The sequence below is a fragment of the Colias croceus genome, chromosome Z, assembly GCF_905220415.1.
Source record: "Colias croceus chromosome Z, ilColCroc2.1".
NCBI lineage: Eukaryota > Metazoa > Arthropoda > Insecta > Lepidoptera > Pieridae > Colias > Colias croceus.
The window spans coordinates 8,284,910-8,309,615 of NC_059568.1; the positions used below are offsets into that span (position 1 = coordinate 8,284,910).

At 32.1% G+C, this 24,706-nt stretch overlaps 2 protein-coding genes across 6 annotated transcripts in view; one reads left to right on the forward strand and one right to left on the reverse strand.

Annotated features, from left to right (window-relative positions):
• The window catches only part of LOC123705113 (roquin-1), a 35,457-nt gene extending 15,272 nt beyond the window's left edge, over positions 1 to 20,185 (reverse strand). For 2 of the 4 annotated variants that reach the window (XM_045653741.1, XM_045653740.1), the window contains exons 1-8: positions 19,461 to 19,614; positions 18,176 to 18,338; positions 17,507 to 17,693; positions 16,888 to 17,048; positions 15,592 to 15,729; positions 14,596 to 14,703; positions 13,774 to 14,107; positions 13,283 to 13,441 (exon numbers count right to left, since the gene is read on the reverse strand). In XM_045653741.1, coding sequence (XP_045509697.1) covers positions 13,283 to 13,441; positions 13,774 to 14,107; positions 14,596 to 14,703; positions 15,592 to 15,729; positions 16,888 to 17,048; positions 17,507 to 17,693; positions 18,176 to 18,338; positions 19,461 to 19,477 — 1,267 coding nt within the window. In that variant the 5' untranslated portion in view covers positions 19,478 to 19,614. Of the gene's footprint in view, positions 1 to 13,282; positions 13,442 to 13,773; positions 14,108 to 14,595; positions 14,704 to 15,591; positions 15,730 to 16,887; positions 17,049 to 17,506; positions 17,694 to 18,175; positions 18,339 to 19,460; positions 19,618 to 20,086 lie in introns of those variants that run through there. The other 2 variants (XM_045653742.1, XM_045653743.1) reach the window with 2 other exon arrangements.
• Positions 20,186 to 20,472: 287 nt separating this feature from the next.
• Positions 20,473 to 24,391, forward strand: LOC123705255 (putative protein 2). Of its 2 annotated transcripts, none has more exons than XM_045653961.1 (5): positions 20,473 to 20,784; positions 20,871 to 20,995; positions 22,966 to 23,080; positions 23,265 to 23,393; positions 24,111 to 24,391. In XM_045653961.1, the coding sequence occupies exons 1-5, from the start codon at positions 20,728 to 20,730 to the stop codon at positions 24,150 to 24,152; spliced, it is 468 nt and encodes a 155-aa protein (XP_045509917.1). In that variant the 5' UTR covers positions 20,473 to 20,727; the 3' UTR covers positions 24,153 to 24,391. The 2 variants fall into 2 exon arrangements, with proteins under 2 accessions (XP_045509917.1, XP_045509918.1); XM_045653962.1 differs by having other exon boundaries at positions 20,473 to 20,778.
• The last annotated feature ends 315 nt before the right edge of the window (positions 24,392 to 24,706 follow it).

Consider the following 24,706-nt stretch of genomic DNA (forward strand, 5'->3'; position numbering starts at 1 on the left):
TATGAAGCTGACGGTCACCATGTATAATGATATGCTAATCTCAAATACTATACAAAACTTATGACTTCTTTAAGTGATTGACGAAATTTGGGGCTGGTCCATTGTGGATCACTACCTTAAATTTGTAAAAAGTGAAGTGGCCGACGATATCACTGAGCTAGATTTTCCGCACCTATTCCTAATTTGCTCCTAACGGCTCTAACTTCTGTTGAACACGTAATAGGCAATATTATAATAGTAAACTAACTTGAAAACCATCTGTCTAATAATGCACGTAAGAAATATTTTTAAATATTTAAATATTTTTTACTTTGTAATCATATTTGTATATACATATAAAGATATACCACCATTTGGGGCGGCCCTACAAACAATCACATAAGTGTACCTCATAATAAAAATACGTAGCCGTATTGAGCAACTCAAATATTCACTGACTGGCAGACAGTTATATACATTTAGATAACAATATTTTGCTAAGCCCCTCGCCCCAAAAGGGTCTAAAATCCAGACAGGATCCAATTGCTGGCGTAGCTATGACGATAACGATATAGGTCTCATACATCTATATATTTGTCTGCCAGATTGTAATATGACTTTTTAATGGGATTCTGCATAGCAATAGCTGTTTAAAAGGGCTTAAGAATTTACATTTTGATATACTCAAGATATCTCAGTGTGTATTTTTACACAATAATGATAATGATGATTATAGCCTTAATCAAAATGCTAATGATGCGACCATCTTTATAAAAAAATTAATCGCCAAATGCGTTGCTACGCGTAAAACTCCAATAATTAATGTAAATATATAAAATTCAAAGGTGACTAACTGTACATAGTGATCGATCAACTCACAGCCTGAAATTTGGCATGCAGGTAGGACGTAGGCAATAGGCATCCGCTAAGAAGGGATTTTGATAAATTTTACCCCCATAGGGCATGCAAGGTTGTATGAAACTCTGTCAATTTCAAAACCGATCGGATTGAAACTTTGAATGCATTAAGCTACTTTGACGTATAAGTTTGATCGACAAATCTTATAGGCCATCCACACGTCTGCCGAACAATGTGACAAACAACGAACACATAGGGACAGCACTACACGAAGAAAAGAGATGTACTTATTTCCTTCTCGCTTCTCTGTATAGCACGTCCCTATGTGTTTGTTGTTTGTCACGTTGTTCGGCAGACGTGTGGATGGCCTATTAGCCAAATACACATCTGTAACAAATTTAACTTCATTTGACTGTAAATACCTACACCTTTCGTAAATGTGATAAGTATCGTTGAGCAGATCACACATACGAAATATATACCAAATACGCATATTGTATTCCTTTGGTAAACATAAAAGGAATACCTGCAAATGTTAATGAGAAATGTTGATTAAAATATGTCCTTTGACAGAACTCTAGGAACAAATGAATGCATTTTCAGGTATCTGAAGTACGTAATACATCATGTTAGTATTAAAATCCGTATCGACACAAAATATATATTTTGCATGGACCTTTATAATGAATACAATACAATACGTGAAATGAAAGGATTTTCCTGAAAACTTATTTCATATGATGTAATTCAATATTAAGCAATGTATAATTATTAATTTTTATTTAAATAAATCTTTAATGTTTACAATAAACTAATATCGATTTTTTTAATTTACCTATGCATATTTTTATTGAGATACAAGGAACAATTGTTTATATATTTTGTTCGTACAAGTCACCCTTTAAACCAGAATCTTTCTTCGGTACCGATAGATTGATAGCGATATCGATAAAATTGAGGCAGAGGTAAGACGGTAAACGCTGAAGACGGGTGACGTTAGTTGAATGTTGATTTTAAAAAATGCTAAAATAATACTTGACCCTTCCTGAGGATAGTCACTTAAAACTTTAGAGCTCTTAATTGTCTCTTTATAATATTTTAATATGAATAAATAAATCGTAACGTCTTGGGCAGAAATCTTGGATAATAATATTTTAATATGAATAAATAAATCTAACGTCTTGGGCAGAAATCTTGGATAATAATATTTTAATATGAATAAATAAATCGTAACGTCTTGGGCAGAAATCTTGGATAATAATATTTTAATATGAATAAATAAATCTAACGTCTTGGGCAGAAATCTTGGATAATAATATTTTAATATGAATAAATAAATCGTAACGTCTTGGCAGAAATCTTGGAGATAGCTACTTACTTAAATTGTGTAAAACGTGCCTTAAAGTTTTGAAAAGATCCTCCTTCGAAAGATAAAGAAGCATAGGATATTGCGAACTTTAATAAAATTGATAATATAGTTTAGGACAGTATTAAGATTTCCCTTAAATGGGCAATAGTGACACTGGTCAACCCTTATCAATGCCTTTACAATACATCAGAGTTCAGACACGAAGGAATAAATGGTAAAGATAAAAATTTATTTCAAGTCCGAACGCTGCGGAAATAAGAACCATTTTTGTTACCGCCGTGGTTCACTATCATAGGAAACAACTTTTTACAGAACTACAGGAAACTCAGTTGCCGTCTCCACAGCACAGCCAGGAAATTTGCTACTGCTGTTTGTGATTTGAACAGTTGACTTTATTTTTCTGCTACCCACACTTAACCGTGGAATTTATTTCACTCCAAAACAGTCTATCTGCGTAGGGTGCACTTATTTCATATTCACGCTCAGCTTGTATCACACGAGTAAAGGATCATACTTAATAGAGACAAGCGTGGAAATTTTTGGGCGTTTTGATATGATGGTAAATTCTAAATATAATAAGTCGGGAAATTAATTTGGTTGGAATCAGAATATTGATTTCAATCATGAAAGAAATTAATAATATACCTTGAATCGTATATTACAAAATAAAAGGCAGATGGAGCATAACAATCGTCCATCGCCTTTGTCAAAGAAAATACGAAATCAAAAGCAAATACCAACCTGCGCCAGTGCTATAGCGCATCTAGTGTCATGCAATACGTCAAATTATGGGTTTACAATTTTAGTAAAAAAATACTGTTTTGTGATATTAAAACGCTGTAAAATTTGTAACCGAAAACATAAAAAAGATAAAACATCGTTTTACAGGTTTTCTGTAGATTATTTGGCTCATTTTTTTTATACAAATAATAATTTTACATTAGTGTCATGCAATCAAATTATGGGTTTGCAATTTTATAGTCCTTTTCAACTAGGATGATTCCTGTGACACATCGATTGTTGACACGTGTAGAGATTGCCTTTACTGAAATCGAATCAATTGTTTCCGAAAATCGATAATATTTTATATGGAAATGAAATCGATTTGAATAAAATACCAAAATCAGTTATTTCGGCATTTCGCCAACAATTAACTAAGGAATCTTAGCAAACAACAGCGACAAAAAGTAAACAATAACAATTAGTAATATTAATAACACATTATCACGTAAAGTATCAATATAAAAATGCAACTTGTATACAAAGCTGACGGACTCGTACAGACGATTGATGCGATTGACAAACGATCACAAGATGGGCGTCGATTATATGATTTTCCAACTCTATAATTTTTCAACGTTCGATTTCACGTACACGAATTGCGTAGGTATTATTTTTTTGTGTTATTTTATTTTATTTTTCGTTATATTAAACTAAACAATACTGTTTTTGTTTGAGTAGCTTAAGATGTTTAATTTTTATATTTTTGGTATTAATGCCGCCTTGAAATAAAAATATTATGTATTAAAATTATTTTTGCTTTTTAAACATAAAATACGTAATTCGGAACACAATGAAGTGTCACAGGAATCATCCTAGCTGAAAAGGACTATAGTAAAAAATGCTGTTTTGTGATATTAAAACGCTTAGAGCAGGCTCCAAGGAGATGTTCGTTTGCAAAAATAGCGGACCTAAATCTGACTTCTGATATATATTGTATAGATTCCAGACATCCTATAGACAGATGTTGCCAACCAGTTTTGTGGTCCCCCCTCCCCCCACCCCGGTAATTAAATATGGCATACAAAGAAAAAAATAAAAATTTCCAAAACATGTCGTGTGTGGTATCAAATGAAAGAGCTTATTGAGTAGATCACGAATATATAGCATACTATAACATTTCTTACACTTTCTCTAAGATTTTTTAGAAAATTTACGAAAATGCTCCATTTTTGAGTTAACTTTAAACCACTATAGATTGAAAACTCATGAATGTATTTTTTAAATTATTATTTTAAATAATTAATATAGTCCATGTCCGGTCTAGCTGTAAAATTTGTAACCGGAAATATAAAAAAGATAAAACATCGTTTAAAAGTTTTCTGTAGATTATTTGGCTTATTTTTTTTAAACAAATAATAATTTTACATGTAAGAAGGAACGCAAAACTTCAACGTATGCTGCCAGTATTTTGAAAACGGTAAAATGGTTAAAAGATCTTCGGGGTAGTGCAGTTGGGTTTTTCGATCGTGAATGTGATTATTTGTAAAGTGCAATAAAGGTTCATGGTCATTATTCGATTCCGTAACGAAAAAACCTCACGCTCCCTACTCCGACGGGCTCGAAGGTGTGGCTTGAAGGCATGCTATGCAATAGATTTACCGCGGCAGTCCCCGAGTGCCACACTTCTTTTTTTTGTTACTTTTATAATAAAAACGTAATAGTCGTTTTCGCTCGCGATTTAATTCATGTGAACTCCATCATGATGAAAATAAAATGTCCTGCATTCTCGACTAAAAACTGCAAGGCTGCTATAAACAGTTTTTCTTTGATGATTTTGGCTTGAAATTGCCTCGTCGAAGCAACGCGTTTAAAAAGAAGATCTGAGTAGCTTACAATTTGGTTAACAGCATCTGACGCAAAACAAAACTTTCCTCTATTTACAAAGGATGTTAATGCTATATATTGGTTCATATCCAAGCTTTGTAGCCAAAAGTTATTTAAAACTATCATTCTATATCAATTAAAATTGTATGTACCTATAAAGTATGACCAGTAATATTATAATATAAATACTGTTAAAAATATATGTCGTTATTATTTATAGACCATGATTTTTAGTTTTTTCTATTTCGAAAAATCCTGCGTGGTCACTCCACAGAAAGAGACAAAAACATAACTGACGTCATTCAAGGTAATATTTTCTTGTTACAAGTTAATGGTCATAGTGCAATCTCCAGTGTATTAGATATAAGCTTCTTGATTTAGACAAACAATTATTGACATAAGCTTAGGACATTTTAGTAATGGTAGTCTACCAACGACGACGACGACCATGACCAAAATTGTCATCCAGACAAAATTGGTTTAAAATAAAATATTAAAATTTCCCGTTGTACTGGTACTCGAAAGAAAAAAAATTCGAGGACGGTATGTTTATCATACAATCACCTGAACCAAAATTGGAGATCATAAAATTATCTATAAAAAAGGTTAAATACATTTTTTTCTAGGAGCCACCGTTTCTATGAAAAAACCTATATATATATGTATATATAATAAAATACCGGACAATTTCAAGGAACTACCAGTAAATCTTTTCAAAAATAAACTGACGCACTGGTTAATGGTAAAACAATTTTCATAAAATTGAAGAATTTATGACTTTGAAGTAGTGTAAACTGAATTGTGTGTGATAACGTGTGTGATATAATCGTGTAAATCGTAGTGCGTTCGCGTAATTGTGAAAATTGAATTGTGTGTACATTTAAATAATTAGACTAATTAACTTTCTTTTTTAATATTTGCACACCAAATCAATGGGTAGATTGTATTAGCCACATAATATTGTAATTAAAACATCTATAATTTGTAACTACATTCTTGCAAATAAATATAATTTGAATTTGAATTTATTTTTTTATCCATTGATCTCAAAAAAAAAAAAAGAAATTTCAAACACCAATACGACAGGAAATTCTTATATTTCATTTTTAATTGTATTTTGCACAATTTTATTTAATTTCGAATGGATGAAAATTTTGTTCGTAGTCGTCGTCGTCGTTGGTAGGGTGACCGAATCCTTAGGTAAAACATCATACGCTTATGTCAATTTCGCGAGTAGCGAGCGACGCATGAAGATTTCTATGTAGTTATTTATACTAGACATTGCTAGACAACTCTATTCGTTTACATCTTTTCAACCGTGTTCTGTGTTCCGTGTTCCGTTTTTTGGATTTTTTACCGCTGAATTTTGTACTGGGTGAAGCGGTTTGGATTTTTCTTTTTTTATTTGAAAGCCTGTTGGTTAAACGTTGTCCAGTTCTTAAAAACATGTGAAGGTGGTTTCATTTTTTGTTAGAATGAATTATCATATTACATAACATTATCATTTACTCGGAAGTTTCTCACTTTTTAGAATTTTCTAGTAACAATACTTCTTCTTATCGAACTTGAATCTCAACACCTAAAAGACGCTTGGTAAAAAATAGCCCGAGACACGTTTTATACATTTTAATGAAAATTTTGTGTGCGGAAAGCGACTTGCGAAGAGTGAAGAGAAATTTAAATTCAACATTTTTTTAATGATTTATTGAATTTAAAACGGATGCATGAAAATTTGTTTATTTTTAAATCTAAAATTAAACTATCCATCCATAAAAATTGAGAATTGAAAAACAGAGGTACAAGAGGAATTCTTCGAAATAGGAATACAATGGTTATTGGATTTCGTGTTTAATATTTTCCAGAAATATACATGCTACCCACTTGTGCTACCCACAGTGTATGGGGAATGGGTGCAACACCTCCTCCCACCTCCCACCTCCCACTTGCAATACGCCATTTTGTAGATATATCGTATTTAAATTCAACCGCCATTCTGATCATGTATATAATATATATTATGTATGCTAAGTACAATATACATATATTTTTATAATCATAGATAATGTCATAAATAACACGTTAAATGAGTATGTAATATATGTTATTGTCTAATAATAGTAATAAAAAAAAAACTGCAAATGAGCGGTAAAAAATACTATAAATAAAAATCTTAATTTTAGGCACTCACACATGATGACCTGCACTTTGATAGCACTGATTTTAATTTTAGACAGAAAGTCTTTGTGCGCACTTCGATCAATAAGTGCAGGGGAGAAAAACCGCCAACCCCCGCGTGTTCAACGAGACGGCTGGGCGCCGAGCGCAAGTACGAAGTTTTATTTATTTATACAGTCAACAAGTCCTTTACGTATGTTTATTACGTAACTTATCACTCAATAACAACCGCCGTTGAATATGTTGAGCCGGCTCGTTGCGATGCACTTCAACTTTAAACCATTATTGATCCATTCTAGCTGTCAGTTAAGTGACAGTTAACGTTTCGTTCGTAAACCGGAACGTTTCAAACGCCTGAAACGCGCGTTTGTTTCACACATTTTGAATGCGTGAAACGAGCATACTTCAGGTTTTTTTTGTTATTGGTTACACTTCAACTTTTTGTCTACGTTAGATACTACCATATTTTTATTAATACCCGTATAAATACATATAACATAATATGTTATTCAGTAAAAGTTAATTTTTTAATCTTTCTTGTGAAAGAATTTTCAATCATTGCTTGTAAAGTTAACTTTAAATTTCAGATTGCCTTTCATTTGTTCTATATTATATAGCACATAGCAATTAACGTTTGACGTTTGATCAAGTTACTTTCATTATTTTTTGACGTCATGGCTTTTCTTCATTGCAACGAATAGTTTATCAGCCACGACACGAATTTCGGTTATTGGTCTGCCTGTGACCATCACGACGCGTCGTTAGAGCCATGACACGAATTACGCTATGTGCATATTTTAGTGTGATCACGACGCGCTATGGGCTTATCTAACGGAGCGTTAGCGAATTTCCAAAAAGAATTAAATTAAAGAATGCTACGATCTGCCGTTATATCAAAATTCAATTAAGTAATAATAACTGCCTAGTATTCCAGCCTTTTTAACCGACTTCAAAAAAAAGGAGGAGGTTATCAATTCGGCCGGTATATTTTTTTTTTATTTTTTTTTTATGTATGTACACCGATTACTCCGAGGTTTCTGAACCGATTTACGTGATTCTTTTTTTGTTCGATGCGGAATGGTGTCGAATTGGTCCCATAAAAATTTTATTCGGATAGGCCCAGTAGTTTTTATTTTATGAGCATTTTTGTCTGTAGGTATTTGTAAATTTTGCAAGTGCAAGTTTGAAGTCGGTTGTTTTTAACGCAGTTATCACTTGTATTATTATTATTGTATCAACTAATTCATTTTACATTCTCATATCAAACAATGTAATTTTGCGTCAATAAAAGGTATCTGTTAAAGTATCTGGGTCTTCCAAAACACTATGCTGTTAGTCTATTATAACGCACAAAATCAATAACAAGGGTACCATAGATATGCATTTGATCCTTGTCATCTAGACCTATTAACCTAGTACATACATAATATTGTATTCAGCATTTTGTATGCACAAGTCTATATCGATCGTATACGTCTTGTAACGGCGTATTGTTACGTTATTTAAGGCTTATTTATAATGCATTTCTGATCGTCCTATCTATTAGATCTCATTTTTTTGATCTTCGTTTTTTCCGTTATGTACAAATAGATTTTGGAGATATGTACTAAATGACAATGAAGAAGTGATTATTTGTATTTTATTATAAATTAGTGATTGTAATGAATAGGCTCATAAACTACTAGACCGATTTTAAAAATTCTTTCACCCGACAGGAGCGGAGGCACTTTTTGTAAAAAACAATAAACTTCGAATATCTCGAATACTATTAGATTTCATATTTGGTTATTCAGTCGAAACGATGTATATGTTTCCGGAAATGTATGTAATCCGTCATTTTATACAATTCCTAGGAAATGTATGTAATTCCTAAAATCGCACGGAAATGTGTGAAATAAATTATTTTATACACATTGCCTAGGAAATCTATACATTTCCTAAATAGCAATCGGAAATGTATAATGAAATAATATTGGAAGGTACGCAGGTCGATGAGGGGAGAATCTCATCAGAATTTTTGGTTTGGATAAGGGGGTGGGTTAGGTTAGGTTCGTGTTTTTTAAAACTACGTAGAAATACTTTATATTACACAATCCGACTGGGACGTGTACAAGGGGACAGCGGGACGAGGGGACTAATTACTAACCAAATGAACATTTGATTTGATTGAATATAAGTTGATTTAAGAAATGTTAATTAGTAAGATAATATGAACATTATTATTCTTTTACGGTAAGACTGTTACCCGATACAGTGTTTTATTTTGATACTGTCTACGGTCCACGTCTCCTCGCCAGAACCGAAAGGCTTGTACAAAGAGTACAGAATGCGTGTACGCGCTACTGTTACACAATTCCACCACGTAGTCACGTCACGCCATTCTTAAATAAGCATGGAATTCTCAAGCTAAAGGCAAGGCGCCAATTGCATCTGGCTTCTCTTATTTTTGGGATTATCAAGACCCGTACGCCCATTTACCTTTATGAAAAGTTAAACTGGACAACCAATAATCGGGATGTTGCATGCAGAAGTTGCGCTCAGCCACTTATTATTCCTCAGCATAAATCGACTACTTTTAGAGGCAGCTTCCGCTATGCAGTATCAAAAATATGGAACGACTTGCCCCCACCGATTAGGTTATTGGTTAATATTAACACGTTCAAGAAACACCTTAGAAACTACTTAATCGATGAGCAGCGTATGATAAGCTAGTGTCTAGTTTCTTTTTCTGTTTTCGTGTTCTGTTCTTTCACTGAATTTTATTATTATAATATTTGATGTGTTTGTAGCATGGGTCAATTTTCTTTATTTTAGGCCTGCGTATAATTTAATATGATGTATAATGTAATGTATATATATGTATACCTAACTGTTTTATTGTATTATTTTATTATATTATTTTATAATTATTTGTGATATTTATATTTATATATATACACTCAAAATGCATTACCTACTTATTATAAACACTATTTTAATTACTATTATCATTGCGTCGTCTCACATCCGTGAGTCGGATCTTAAAGGGATCTTGTTGAAAACCAGCGCCAGGCATAATATGCCTGGCACATGCTGAACTTGATCCTTTTTGGCGATACCGGGGCACTTTCATATTACATTGTTCTATTTATTTATTTATTTATTTTTATTGTTTTCTTTTTTGTATGTTTTTGTTTTGCTTTTATTAATGTTTTGTGAATTTGTGATGATTGTGTCTTACTGATTGCCAAATAAACGTATTTTCTTTCTTTCTTCTTTCTTATTACAGAAATCATTTATTTTATACATTTCCTAATACGATATTGGAATTGTATACAATTCCTAGGAAGATTATAGATTTCCTAAATGGTATCGGAATTGTACACATTTCCTAGGATTTATATACAATTCCTTGATTTCATACATTTCCGGTAACATATATAACAATACTCTTACTCAGTTACGGTGTATATGTATTTCTTTTTTTATAATTCAGTATCTATATAGTATTTTTAAATTAAATAAAATAAATGTATAAATATACTTTTAGTTTGTATTCTTAATATACGGGGATACAGACCATTTTGATATTTTTGGTGTTATGGCATTGAAATGCTTTATAAATATAAATCTATAAAGAATAGAAGAAGAATAGGTATAAAGAATAAATAATAGGTAGAAGAAGAATATGACGACGCGGTTGGCGCAGTGGTAAAGTAACTGCCTACTGAGCCGACGGTCCCGGGTTCGATCCCCGGTCAGGGCAAATATTTGTGTGATGAACTCAATTATTTGTTCTTGGGTCTGGGTGTTATTATCTATATATGTATTTATTAAATATTATATTTATCGTCGCATAGTACCCACAACACAAGCCTTAATTGAGCTTACTGTGGGACTAGGTCGATTTGTGTAATAATGTCCTATAATATTTATTTATTTATTATTTATTTATTTAATAGGTGGTGTGACGATATCCGCAGGGTTGCTGGGCAACAATGACCGGGCTAAATGGCGTGCCATGACTGAGGCGTATGTCCAGCAGTGGACAAACATGGGCTGTTAATGATGATGATGATGATGAAAGAATAGAAAAAATTCGATTACATTCGAACCCGCATCATTCACGCCAAAAGAGGTTGCTTGAAAGACGCGTGTTCGAATCCTGCCTCGATTTTTTCTATTTTTTATAAATTTATACCTACACCATTTTTATATTCATTAACAATAATATAAATTTACGTGTGTAACTTTCTTTTGTCAATAATTTAAATCGATAAATAAAGTTCGAAGTTATCGTGTCTTTTTCCTATGATCGACTAAGACAAACGCTACTAATAGAGAACCTCCACCAATTGTTTAAAGGTCAGAAAAATCAGCTGAAAGGAGCAGCTGTTAATGATTGCGTTTATTGGAAAATAAAAACCAATATAAGGTATAGAAGAAACTTAAATGCCGTCAAAGTCTGCCATTTTATATTGAAATAAATTTGAAGTAGTTCATAAACTCTACTAATATTCGAATTATGACTGTCACCATCGCGCATTCGGGTATGCACAAATATTGCTAAAAAGAGTAACTTTCCAATAGTACCAATAAAGCATATAAAAACGAAAATTGAGTTTGATTTTAATCAGTATACGCTGTAGTTACAATGATTCCCATCCGACTTATAATTAACTAGTGGTCCGCCCCGGCTTCGCCCGTGGTACATATTTCGCAATAAAAGGAACGTCCTTTCTCGGGTATCAAAATATCTCCATACCAAATTTCATGCAAATTGGTTCAGTAGTTTAGGCGTGATGAACAGACAGACTGACAGAGTTACTTTCGCATTTATAATATTAGTATGGATTATCAATAACTATATACGAGAAGGTAATCAAACAACTTTCCAAAATTCGCTTTGCTCACACAAACGCTTACATAGAAAGTCAAATAAATGTTCATTATTAAATTAAAATTTTATTTTCGACATTATAAAAGTACATATTATTAATAAAAAATATTTTTTTCGCAGTTGCTATTCTGACTAATTAATATACCATTAGATTATACATATTATAACTATAATAGTATGTTAATATCACACAATTCTACTATCACTAGAATATAATAAACAGCAAAAAAAATGGAATAAAATGTATAGGTATAATATATAGCACTTAAAAGTTAAAACCAAGTTCACATTTTGTATTACTTTTATTTCAAAACATATCATGCGCTTGCGCAGCCTCATCAATATTATAGAAAGATAAATAAAAATAATTTATTGGCATTACTAATTTAATCGTATATTTTCAAATCACTAGATATATTTTTCAAGAGTTTTTTAAAGAATATGATCTTAAATAATAGGAATGTAATAAATATTAATATAAATAAGAAATAAAACAGGAATTGTCTGAATCCATCGGACCATCGCTTCAAGTCAAACGATGTCGCGTCAAAAAAACTTTTTTTTCAAGTACCCGCATTATTTGTGTTGTGGCTTTCATGATTGTAATATGTAATTAGTTATAACAAATCCTGTTACACAATTTATAATCCAAAAACGGCCGAACGGATTTTAATGATTTTTGGTTCCTTGGATTATTTATTACAAATTTGGAAAAGTACAAAAAAGAGCAGCTGTAGTAAAATTATCAATCTAAAGATGGTATTTTCAAAAGAAATGAATAACTCGCATGACTTGCAGGCTTTTTTGAAGTAAGTCGCTTCTGCTGAATTGCAAATTTTTTTCCTTTGTTTAAGATGTTACGACGCAGTATCGTAAAAATCAATACACAAAATAGCATTTTATTATTAATCAAGAGTAAAATATATCCTTCTATGTTCAAATATTTCCTCGGAACGAATGTAAAATGTTTTAAATTAAATAATTCACGTTTCTTTACTAAACACTTGTTGCACGTCCATGTCGGCTATGCATATTTTATATCAATGTAAGAACGAAGAAAACACAGTATATAATTAAAATTGCAATTGCAAAAATGACAAAACAATTCGCATAAAATTCGCCAACTTACCTTTTATGTTGAAAATGTTCACGTACAACATATTTAAGCACAGGTTAATTAATTTCAATTTTATTAAAGCGAGCGTCACACGTGCGGACACCACGACCGACGGAAGCGAATTGGTTATTCCCCAATCGTGTGGGGTACTTTATTATTGCGCATGTCAAAGCGCCTACACGTTCTGACATGCATTCAATGCATAGACTATACAATAAATTCGAATAGTCGTACTGAAATATTCGTAATTTGAAATATTCGTAATTTGAAAAATTCGTAATTCAAAAAATGAACTTACTTGCTGATGAATCCGATTTGTCTTGGGTAGCGTGCTTTTGGTTGTGATTCGAGTCGCGGCCCGTCGTCTGTTGTTGTAAATAATTAACGAGACCGGAGACGACTTCTTTTACGGCTGTTATTATTTCCGCTAGCGTTTGCCAGGATGGACTTGTTGCATCTAAACAATAAAGGTTCGTTTTTTGTTTCCTTTACAAAATAATAATATTAAAAGTATACATATTTTTAGGACACATATTCTATTTATGAACGTAATGCAATATGTCATCGTAATGTCAAGATGGAAAATTACGATGTTGTCGAATTTTCCTGTCAGATTTATAAATAGAACATTTTTTTATGGTGATTATTTATTATTCCACTTAAAAAAACATATTTACACGCGTTTTTTAGCAAAATCAGTGCAAACCATTACAGGAAAATGAAAAAAACGAACTGTTTATACACAAAATCGTGATTTTTTTCTCAAATTAGCGACCAAAATTAAGATACCTGGACTAGGATCGATACTGGCAAGTCTATCTAGTGGCATGCTCATAACAACGAGTTGTGCCGGGTCTCCCGACCTCTGCAACGCTATGAACAACTCTTGAACCGACTGAGCGAACGACTGTGGGGTTTGGAGTTTATCTATAATGCTTTGCATGTGGCTCTTATGCGCTGTATCTCCATATAGCAAGGCACTCCACTGATCCGGTGCGATCCTGAGCCCAGCCTCCGTAGCGATCTGAACTATCTGCGCGTCGTGCTCGCGACGCAGAGATTCGTACGTGCGGAACTCTTCTTTTAGTTGCATTAATGATGAGTCACACTCGCGTTTCGATACCTGGACATAAGGTAAGTTTATTTTAGTTTATTTTAATATGGCATTCACTGTTAATAGATTTTGTTAAGTCTTTAATTATTTATTTAGTAAATTGGCTGTTTGATAATACTTTGAATAGTAAAGTAGATGTGTTTTGCGAATGTAGATAATGGAGCTAAAATATAGAGCTAAATAGAGCTCGGAAAATCACAATTCTTGATCCGAATATCATCGATATTCTAAAAATATAGTATATCAGAGTGGGACAGTATGCAGATGGCACAATACAAGCGATTCATTTTAAGAGCACTACTTATGCTTGATCAAATAATAAATAATCATATCTAATTTTGTAAAAGTATTTTACTAACTGCATTAGTTGCCATGAGGTACAGTGAACACTAAAAATCTCTCAAAGAATAGAATATGATACCGATTTCATTTTGCCCAATCATTCTGAACTTTCTTCTTTAGTTCTCAATTATAATAGATTAAAAAATGATATTTACCTTAAAACAAGAAGCTCTATACAACAGTTGAACAACATGACCTATGCTTGTTTTAGACGCTTGAGGAAAATCGCCTTCTAATCTTTGGACTACGAACATCACTAGGACCTGTGAAATTTATTCAATGTAAGTAATCACACAACATTTATTATACATATAAATTATTGCAATCAGAAATAAAATAAATTACAATTAATTTAACGCATTTGACTCAAACTCAAACATTTATTAATTCAACTAGACATCGTTTAGAAGCGCTTTTGAGTTGTCAAGAATCTTCACTAAGGAATTTAAACCCAATCACTAGAGGACATTGGTAGAATTGTGTAGAGTTTTCCCATAAATTAACATATTGAACCGAAATATTCACTACGGAAGTTTTATAAATAATTTATCTAGCAAACATTTTGATATATGTACAGTTTTGAGTAGGAAATCGGCAACTGAGAAATATGCCACAATTCCTTAGTAGAATCTCTTTTCAGTTATTTTAGCACAGATTGCTATGATACATAGTATCATAATTTTCATTCGTTCGATGCAGATTTGTAAAATATAGGTTTCCTTACAAAACAGCTACGAAAGACAGCTGAGAATAGTCAGAACACTATTATTTATATTGTCAAATTGCGGACAATTCTAATAAGAGTTAAAAATACACACTTCAAGATACAAAGACCAAAATTTCAAGTATTTACTAATGAAATTTAGGATAATACAGTTTTTATTACCCGTCCTGCTCTGCAGAAACCGGCGTTCCGAACCGGTGGTAAATATTACATTTTAGCTATTCTAATGCGCTGTTATAAGGAGTCTAGTTGTCAAGTTAAATGAAAGTTGGGGTTTAAGGAAAATTTCTGTAAGTGAAGATAAAACAGTGGCTTTCTTACCGGTACAATATTTTGTCTCTTCTAATGCACTATGGAGTCTAGTTGAAAGAACATTTTGAGTTTGAGTTTAGGTATAAAATATTGAGTTTCAATACTCAATACGTACCTTCCGCGATAATGCAGAGCCGTCTTCAAGGGCTAATAAAACTAATTTGAGAACTTCCTCCTGCATCGCCGGGCCAAGGAACTGACAACCTCGCGCTCGCACCGCCGCCCATAAGTTGGCACTCAACTGTTGCGGATTCTACAATAATATACTTATTCAATATATATGTACTACAATACCTTAAACTACAAAACATATTTTAGGCATTAATAATTAATATAGTTAAAAATACACGCTTAAACTCATGAAATTATGGCATTGCCACTGATCCTTGATAAGTGAAAAAATTTCGTTTAAAGTGGGTCAAAAACGAGTCAGAAGGAGTTGGTAATATAAAACTAAACTAAGTGAATGGTTAACTTTTCTAATATTATAAAAATGCGAAAGTGTTTATTTATTTTTCTTTCTTTCACATCACAACATAGCGATTTTATGAAATGTATTATGATTTTTTGTGTCTGGAGATATTATATGGGAGTATAAACATCTTAATGCAATGGTAATTTACGCGGACGATATACCAGTTTAAGAATAAATGGAACCACATACAGTTGTCATATGAACGTCCAAACACTCTTGTTTGGGAGTTCATGTAATATTGTTAAACAGAAAAATAATGATCGATTGATAATGATTCGATTCTTAATCCATTTGAATCCTAGTTTAATTTACATATTTTTAAGTGTTTTAAAATTGAGTACTTTTCTCTTATTGGCTAAACCATGGGGAAACTTGTATTTTTATACAAGATTTTTAAATTATAATTTTAAATTATAAGTTTATGCTTTTGGAAATATGAGGATTTTAAGTTTACATTTTTGAAGTATGAGCATGGGTATAATGGACTTATTTGATGAAAAACAGAAATGATCTTTCTTTTCTCAAAATATCATTTAATAAGATGCTTTTTTGTTAAAAATACAGAATTTACAATTCAATGGCAAGCCCGATATTTCCTATTGTTGTCGCTAATGTGAACATAAACTTATATATTTTACTCCCAAACACCTAAAACATTCTTTGTATGAAATAAAAAATTGCTCGGAACGCTACAGATTACCTAACCTACACTCACTAAATGGTCGAATACATTCGAGAATTTCGACATTGCTTGACATTACGACCAGATATATATCTGCAGACACACAATGTCGACGGCGACATAAACAAAGCACAAATCAACAATCGCATTTATAATATTAGTAAGGATTACTGGTTTTAAATAAATTTATTAGGTAAATTCAATAATGCCTGCAAATTATAGTAGCTGAAAAAAGCTGCAAATATATCAATAACCTGATGTTGCAGAATAAGTTCAGTAACAGATCTCTCTCCCAACGACCGGGCGGCCCGAGCTGCCCTCCCGCGGCCCTCTTCATCTGTTATAGCGCACTGCAGTAGAGTGACCAGCTTCCTTTGCATCGGCCGGGATAGCCGATTCCCAATACTGTTGTTCGCTGTTCAAATGATACAATGTTGATTTTATGTATGTTTAACAATTATTTGAACTTATTCAATTTGAATATATTATCCTTCATAACAGATGACAAATTAGATTTCTTCAATAATTATTAGGACAATAAAAAATTAATATTCTGTAGTGATTTATTTACGGTATTTATTCTGTAGCAATCAATTTGTATGAAATTGGTTTTTCAGATTAGTCTGTTTCATAATACCTATAGGTTTTTTTAAGCTATTGCATAGCTTCTATCGCGGGCCTTGAACGCCGGGACCGAATCGAGAAATTCCGTAACGAAAAAACCTCACGCTCCCCACTCCGACGGGCGGAGGTGGGGCTTGAAGGCATAGCATGCAATAGCTTTACCGCGGCAGCCCTCGAGTGCCACACGTCGTTTTTAATTTAATTTGATGTGTAATCTTGTTTAACACATTGTATATAAAAATGAATTACCACATAATTTAAGATAAATGGCGAGATGCTCAAGACTCCGGACGACGACATCATATGCGTGGCGGTCAGTCTCGGACAAGGCCTGTATGCTTGGCGGGTGGAAGGGCTGCGGCGGGGGTGTGTAGCCCGCCAACTGTAGGAGTGCCGTGTTGACGGCCAACTCCTCCGGCTCTGCTTGAATCGCAGCCTGGAATATTGAACATGATTGGTAAAGTATATTTACGAATACAATCTGCTTATCAAAATAAGTAGTTAAATTACATGATATAATGACAAATTTATCTGTGCCAGTAATAATACATTTTATAAGTAACAAATTATAACAAATGTATCAAATCATATTATCTTATTGGCTTTTCTCTAATTCATAGTTATATTTATCTGCATTCACATAATAAACAGGATTATTATTTAAAAATTACTTTTAGCATTAAAATACTTTATAAATGAATGAATTTTAAAGCAATAGCAAGGATTTTTAATGTTGTGTTTGTAATGGCTAAACAAGTAGAAAGCTGGTCTAATCATGAGTTACGTTGGATATATTTCTTTGTAACATTTTCTAGCGCAGACTTAGCAAGCTATTAATAGCTTTTAAAGACTCAAGTACATAATTATTTATTATAATTACAATTACAGTAAAGCAGCTGGTTGCGCCCTATATATTACCTGATCGAAAGGGCAATGTTTTCTATGCAAATGCTTCAGACAGTGTTCACAAAGGGTGTGGCCACAGCCGAGACTGACTGGGCTACGTGGTGAGGGGCCAAATTCTCGGCAGCACACTGGACAATTGAGATAGTCCGTCCAATGCGGCGCCTGGATTGGCATTCTGGAATAAAAACGTAATATACAAATTACACCTCAATCTATTTATGCTTGTATTTATTTTCTTTTCTTCGATTATTACTCTCGGGGCTCACTGAAAATCGTTGCTGCAACGTTTTTTTTTATGTCACAGATGTGCACTGAGTGATTTCCCCTTTTAATGGCATCATGCTTCACAGACTACACACTTCAATGTGTATTTTTAATACTATAGAAGTATTGTATAAATTGTTTTCATGATGTCCTTGTGAGGCTATGTGCCATTAAATAAATGTTTTCTTTCTTTCTTTATGCAATGCTATAAAGTAATACTTTTTAATATGTAGAAAAAGTACTATGCTTTACAATTAACATTTAAAATGCTTTTTTTTAAGTAGCTTGTTGTAGTTGATTCAGTCAAACATGTCATATATAAGAATATAAAGTAGTAAAACAAAAATATAACCCTATTTGTAACAAAAATGAATAACCAACCAATATCATTGAGAAAACAGAAATGAAATCTTAATATATATAAATCTCGTGTCACAATGTTTGTCTTCAATGGACTCCTAAACCACTTAACCGATTATAATAAAATTCGCACACCATGTGCAGTTCGATCCAACTTGAGAGATAGGATAGTTTAAATTTCAAATCGTTTTAGAGAAAGCGGGCAAAGCCGCGGGCGGTAAGCTAGTTACTTAATAAAGATTAGAAATGGTAATGAATATATACCATCAAGGTATGAAACAATATTATTTTTCTTTAGCTTTGTAAGAAAATAAAATGTATATTTTCCAACAATGCTTGGTAGCAATAAATTCATTAAATAATATTTGCCATGCAACATAAAAAAAAAATATTATGCCATCCAAGAAGATAGACAGAATACCACCAGAAAACAACTCATTTAACACTTATTAGCCTCAGATCTTTAATATTGTCTTTGAGAATTCATATTAAATGTTGAGACAGGTAAATTTGGAGAAGTAACCCAGATCCTCACAACAAATTATATACATTTTCTAATATAAAATTAAATAATAATAGCACATACCTATAAGAATTCAAAATAATAGAAATTACCATCTTTCTTTGAAGTCATTCAAGAAAAATTGATAAATATAAAATACTGAGTAACTACCTATTTATAGGATCCATCCTAATAAAAATTTCAATTGAAGTACACAAATCCTGTCAGCAACAAAATATCACTTTGATATATATGTATTATTTCCAAATAAAACAGTAACATTTAAAAATATTCACTAAATTTAATAAAAACATCCAACATCACTAATTATTGATGTAACATGTATTTAAACAGCTAAGTTGCAACTTTTTTCTACTGTCATTTAGCAATATGATTTAAAGAATCAGGTCTATGATTTTAACTATACATATAAGGTAACAAATAATGCAAAAGCAGCTGTATTTATTGTAATGTCGTCTAAAATTTAGCAAGCATCTATTATTTTATACAGTTTATATATGGCATGTGTGTGTGCGTCGTACGTACTGACGTAAGGACTAAGTATATCTCACTTTAGATGCGAGTTTAATTTAAATATAATAATTTTGTTAAATTATCTCGGAGTAATCTGTAAGGAAAATAAAAAAGGCCAGAATCTTCTAAAAATTTGACATCATAAATTTGCCACCTAAGCAATCGCTATGACACTGTAGATAGGTTAAAAAGTAAGTATCACAAAAACGTGCTTTTTGCTGTAAATTTGGTTGTTTCAAACATATTAAAATTTCTTCAATTACCTTAAAAGTTATAAGAACACTCATCACAAAAATAACACATTTATCTTCTACCCACTTCAAATCATGATCCGTCATCAGTATGTCAGCAGTCATCGAAAAACCAAAGACAAGAGTTTATGACATTTCAATTTTCATACATCTACTTTATATCCCTCCCAAATTGTAAACGTGTAGAGACGTACTATAAAACCACTATTTGGAAGCGAAGCGACTGATAGTGGAACTTGGAATGAGACATATTTGGCAGGAGAGTGTAATTCACCCTCTGATAACACCCTTAAGAAAGCCTTATATCTTGCCTTTTGGAATTTCAAAACTTTTTCTTTAGTCTGTATTTGTAGAAGTGAAGTCTCTGGTCCGTAATGAGTAATCTTGTTGACGTTGGAGTTTTGACATTGCATTGCGTAAATTATTTTCAAATTTGACTAGGCTTTTTCTAAATTATGTGTTGTTTATTTTAAATAGAATAAAACTATTACATGGCCATACAAATTGACAAAAAACAAGTCAGCTATGAGCCAGCGATAGTAAAAATATACCTAGTAATATTTGCAATAAAATCGCTTAAAATGAACAAAAAAGTTCTGGATCCAATTCTGTTTTACTGATTATGTCGATTTAGAAATTGTATAAATTTGAAGATGATTAAGAACACGTGTTATTTGTTATTTTTAATGTGTTGTTATTCTGGAGTATGGGTATTATTATATTTTGAATTCACTATTATTATATTTTGAACTGTAAAATAACTGTAACTGTGTCATTCGTCCACTTCTTGTTGTAGGCTCAGTTTTATGAGGATCAAAGATGCCGCTGTGTTTGTCCCAGTCCAGCTTCTGTTTTTAACAACACCCAGAGTATATTGACAGATATAAAACTTTATAGTGCATATGTGCCTCCAAGTAAATGGTAAGTCTATGTTCCCTGTGGATGTACTTTTAACTTTATACCATGCCATCATACTGGCGTAGGTATTTCTTTAGAAATTTGCGGCACGAATTAAGGGGGGGAGGGGAGGGAAAGGGAGAGGTGAGGTAAGAGGAGACCCCCTGTGAAGTGGGGGGGTGCGGAAACCCCCCCTTCTATTTTTTTTTATTTTTTTTTTGAGTTTATATTTATAGTAGCTTACCGCGCGCGGCTTCGCCCGCTTTGTCTAAAACCTAATAAATTATATACCAAAACCTTCCTCTTGAATCACTCTTATCTATTAAAAAAACCGCATCAAAATCCGTTGCGTAGTTTTAAAGATTTAAGCATACAAAAGGACATAAGGAAATAGGGACAGAAAAAGCGACTTTGTTTTATACTATGTAGTGAAATGTAGTTAGATATATATTGAAGATTATGGGCTTTCTTGACTGCTCCGGCGCTGCAGAACGTGGCGCTTGCCCCCGTGTACCTCGTTGCAGACAGGAGTCTTCACTCGCCTTCGTAGCTTCGGCTTTTTGGTCGCCTTTGGCGACCAGCCTCAGCCACTCCGGCTCGCTTTACTCTGCCTGCTCCTCAGCACACGCGGGCGCCACGCTCCTCCGCACCTCCGACTTTTTTAATACACTCTAGTGTATGACAGACAAGTACCACATGGAATCGGGGTGGACAGATTCGGTTCTGTTACTAACAATTTGTGTGCAATATACATACAATAAAAAAAACATTTTTTTAATAATTATACATGTTTGATACAATTTACAAGGGCATTGAATGGATCAATTTTATTTTTTTCCAATCAGCGTCTCCACATATTATATTCTTTAATAATATCATCGAAGTTTGGGTGGTTATAGTTATCTTTTTTTAAAAATCTCTTTACAACACGCCACTGGGACTCAATTCTTTGAGTATGAGTCCCATCAGGGGCAACAAATGGGTTGTCTGGATCTGAGTGATTAACTTTTTTATGAACAAACCCATGTTGCCCCAATCATATACTACTCGCCAATAATCCGTATGAATTGTTGTCCCTCAGCAACATGCTTTTGAATGAACTATGAAGGAACTATGGTTTTTAATGTACATTTTGACATTTGTTATCTCTTTCAAACACAATTCTTGTAGGTAGTTTTGTCAATGTAACTCAAACAATGTTGAACATAACCTCAAAAATTAAAATTAAGATTTCTCTGTAATTACACGTTTCCGCACGAAAAGCCGTTAATGTATGTTACGGGGCATTATTAATTATTATCGATCGAAAAAAATTAAAATCACGCCGAAATTCGTGCCGCAAGTTTCTAAAGTCAACCCCTGGCGTATAAAGCTTCGAGAATTTATTTCTATTTATACGCATGGAACAATTAAGAAATGTATAATTTAAAATTAAATTAATTCTTATGAAAATAACAATATAGATATATTGTTTTTGAAGTGAAACTTCTTTATTGGGGTTGGAAAAAATATTATTGTAACAATTTTTCGCTACGCGTGACATTTTTCCGTTACGCGCCATCTTTTCCTTCCCTACCACGAGTGATTCGACGTATGTTGTTGCATATAGTAAATTATTTTTTGAAAAATGAGGTCATAAAGAAGTTTCACTTCTTACGTGCATACAATAGTACACGCACACATTTTTTTTATTCATAGCTCAATATTTACTGTTTGAAATCAGTTTCAATTATAAGAGTTTGCAATAAGTGATAACTTTCATCAAATTATGTAATTTTATTGTAAAAAATTATGTCAAACAACTGCTCTGGGGTTCTTAATTGGTACTATTCCATGGATTCCATTATTCATACAATACAGACACTAATACTACTAATAGTAAGCTAATAATACTGTTTGCTTTACATTCTATGAAACAATGTATATCAGTTTCTCTAATGATTATGCATTTATACATTAAATATTACTTAACATTTATTTGTCTTTAATTTCAGTAACTGTGGTGGTGTTGTTTTGCCACATCTAAGTGATGAAATTGGGGACAATGCACAAGTATTTTGTCCAAGGTGTGATTGCAAATATGAATCTAGAAATACAACTATTATAATGGTAAGCTTAAATAGTATTTTATTTTATATTAAGTAAGAAATGAAAATAATATTTAATCTTGTATTATTTTTTAATGACAATAATGTTAATGAAGTATCTTAATTGATAATTTAATTAATGAACAAGTTATTTAACTTAGTTTGGTAAAATATATGTTAAATGATTATATATTTTGTTATTTCAGGTTGTTGTTATAATAGTTTTATGGATCTTAATGTTACTTTCTGCTTATTTACTATTTTTAATCATCCTTGATCCGTTATTAACAAGGAAACAACAAACAATTTATATAGATGTAAATCCTGCTGATGAAGTAAGTATTCATATATAATTTATATTGATTATTCATATGCTGAGTTATTTATGGTTGATAAGTGAAGTCTGACATGCTTATTGCTGTAATAAATTTAAGCCTATTTATAATATCATTTTGGAATTCAGATAATTGTTGGTTATTGTCTGGAAAGATAATTAATTATTGATGTATTATGAAAGAAAAACACTGATAGTATCTTGCCCTGGTCCGTCCTAGGCAGTGGTAATTTTTTATCATATTTGAGAAAAAAACTATCATTTATTATGCTTTTTTAAGACATAAACAATAATAATTAAAATCCATTTTAATGTTCACTTCATTACAATATAATTATGATGAAAAGGGTAATTGGGTAAAGTTGGCGGTGCGTGTGATGAACTTTCGCGGCCGCCGCGGCCGGCCAGTAATGAACCTTGATATTTTAAAAGAGCAATATATTGTGAGAAAAAGTTATTATGGACCTAAATCTCGAAACGTAATAGGAACAGAGATATTTGGTTTTGTTTTATTCATTTACCTAGATGATTTATAGAATCTACATGATTTATTATAAGATTTTTGAGTTTTTTAGTGTTTAAGTTTCATAACTGGCCGCGAAATGTCATCACATCGCCACTAACCCATACAAAAGTACTCAAACCCCTTTACAAATCTAATTTCTAGTGAATGTATGTTAATTGTCCATGCAACTATGTATGTATAACATTTTTTTAGGCTCAAATTTCCTTAATGAATGGTGAGGAACCAGAAGACTAATTAAGAATTTAAGAATATTATGTGGATGTGATATTTAATGTGAGAATATTTTTGTTATAAAAGATATAATCTAGTTATGTAAGATGTTTTCTATTTTTTTAATTTTTATATAAAATATTTAAAAAATAAATATTTTTCAACTGTTACAATGTTAATGTAAGCTTAAAAATTAAAATGTTACTATTTGGTACAACTACCATAACAGAATATAATAATAAATATCTAAATTCTTGCAAATGTTTAAAGGAGAATGGCGAAACTGGGCCTAACTGTTACAGAAATCATAATATATTTAAAATTCATTATGTTATTTTTAGTAATTCTTGGTAAAATATTTACTTCTGATTCTATGGGAAAACAAATCTTTGAAAAAAAAGATAATGTGTTCACTACCGGCATTGTTATTTAGATTTCTATGACTACCGGTCTTATCAAGCAGAGATTGTCAGTGTTGTCAGGAGTAAAAAAGTCGAATATATCGATTAATACGAATGAATGTCTATATTTTATTTTTAATTTTATTGAATTCAAATGCTTTATAAATCAGGAGCAAA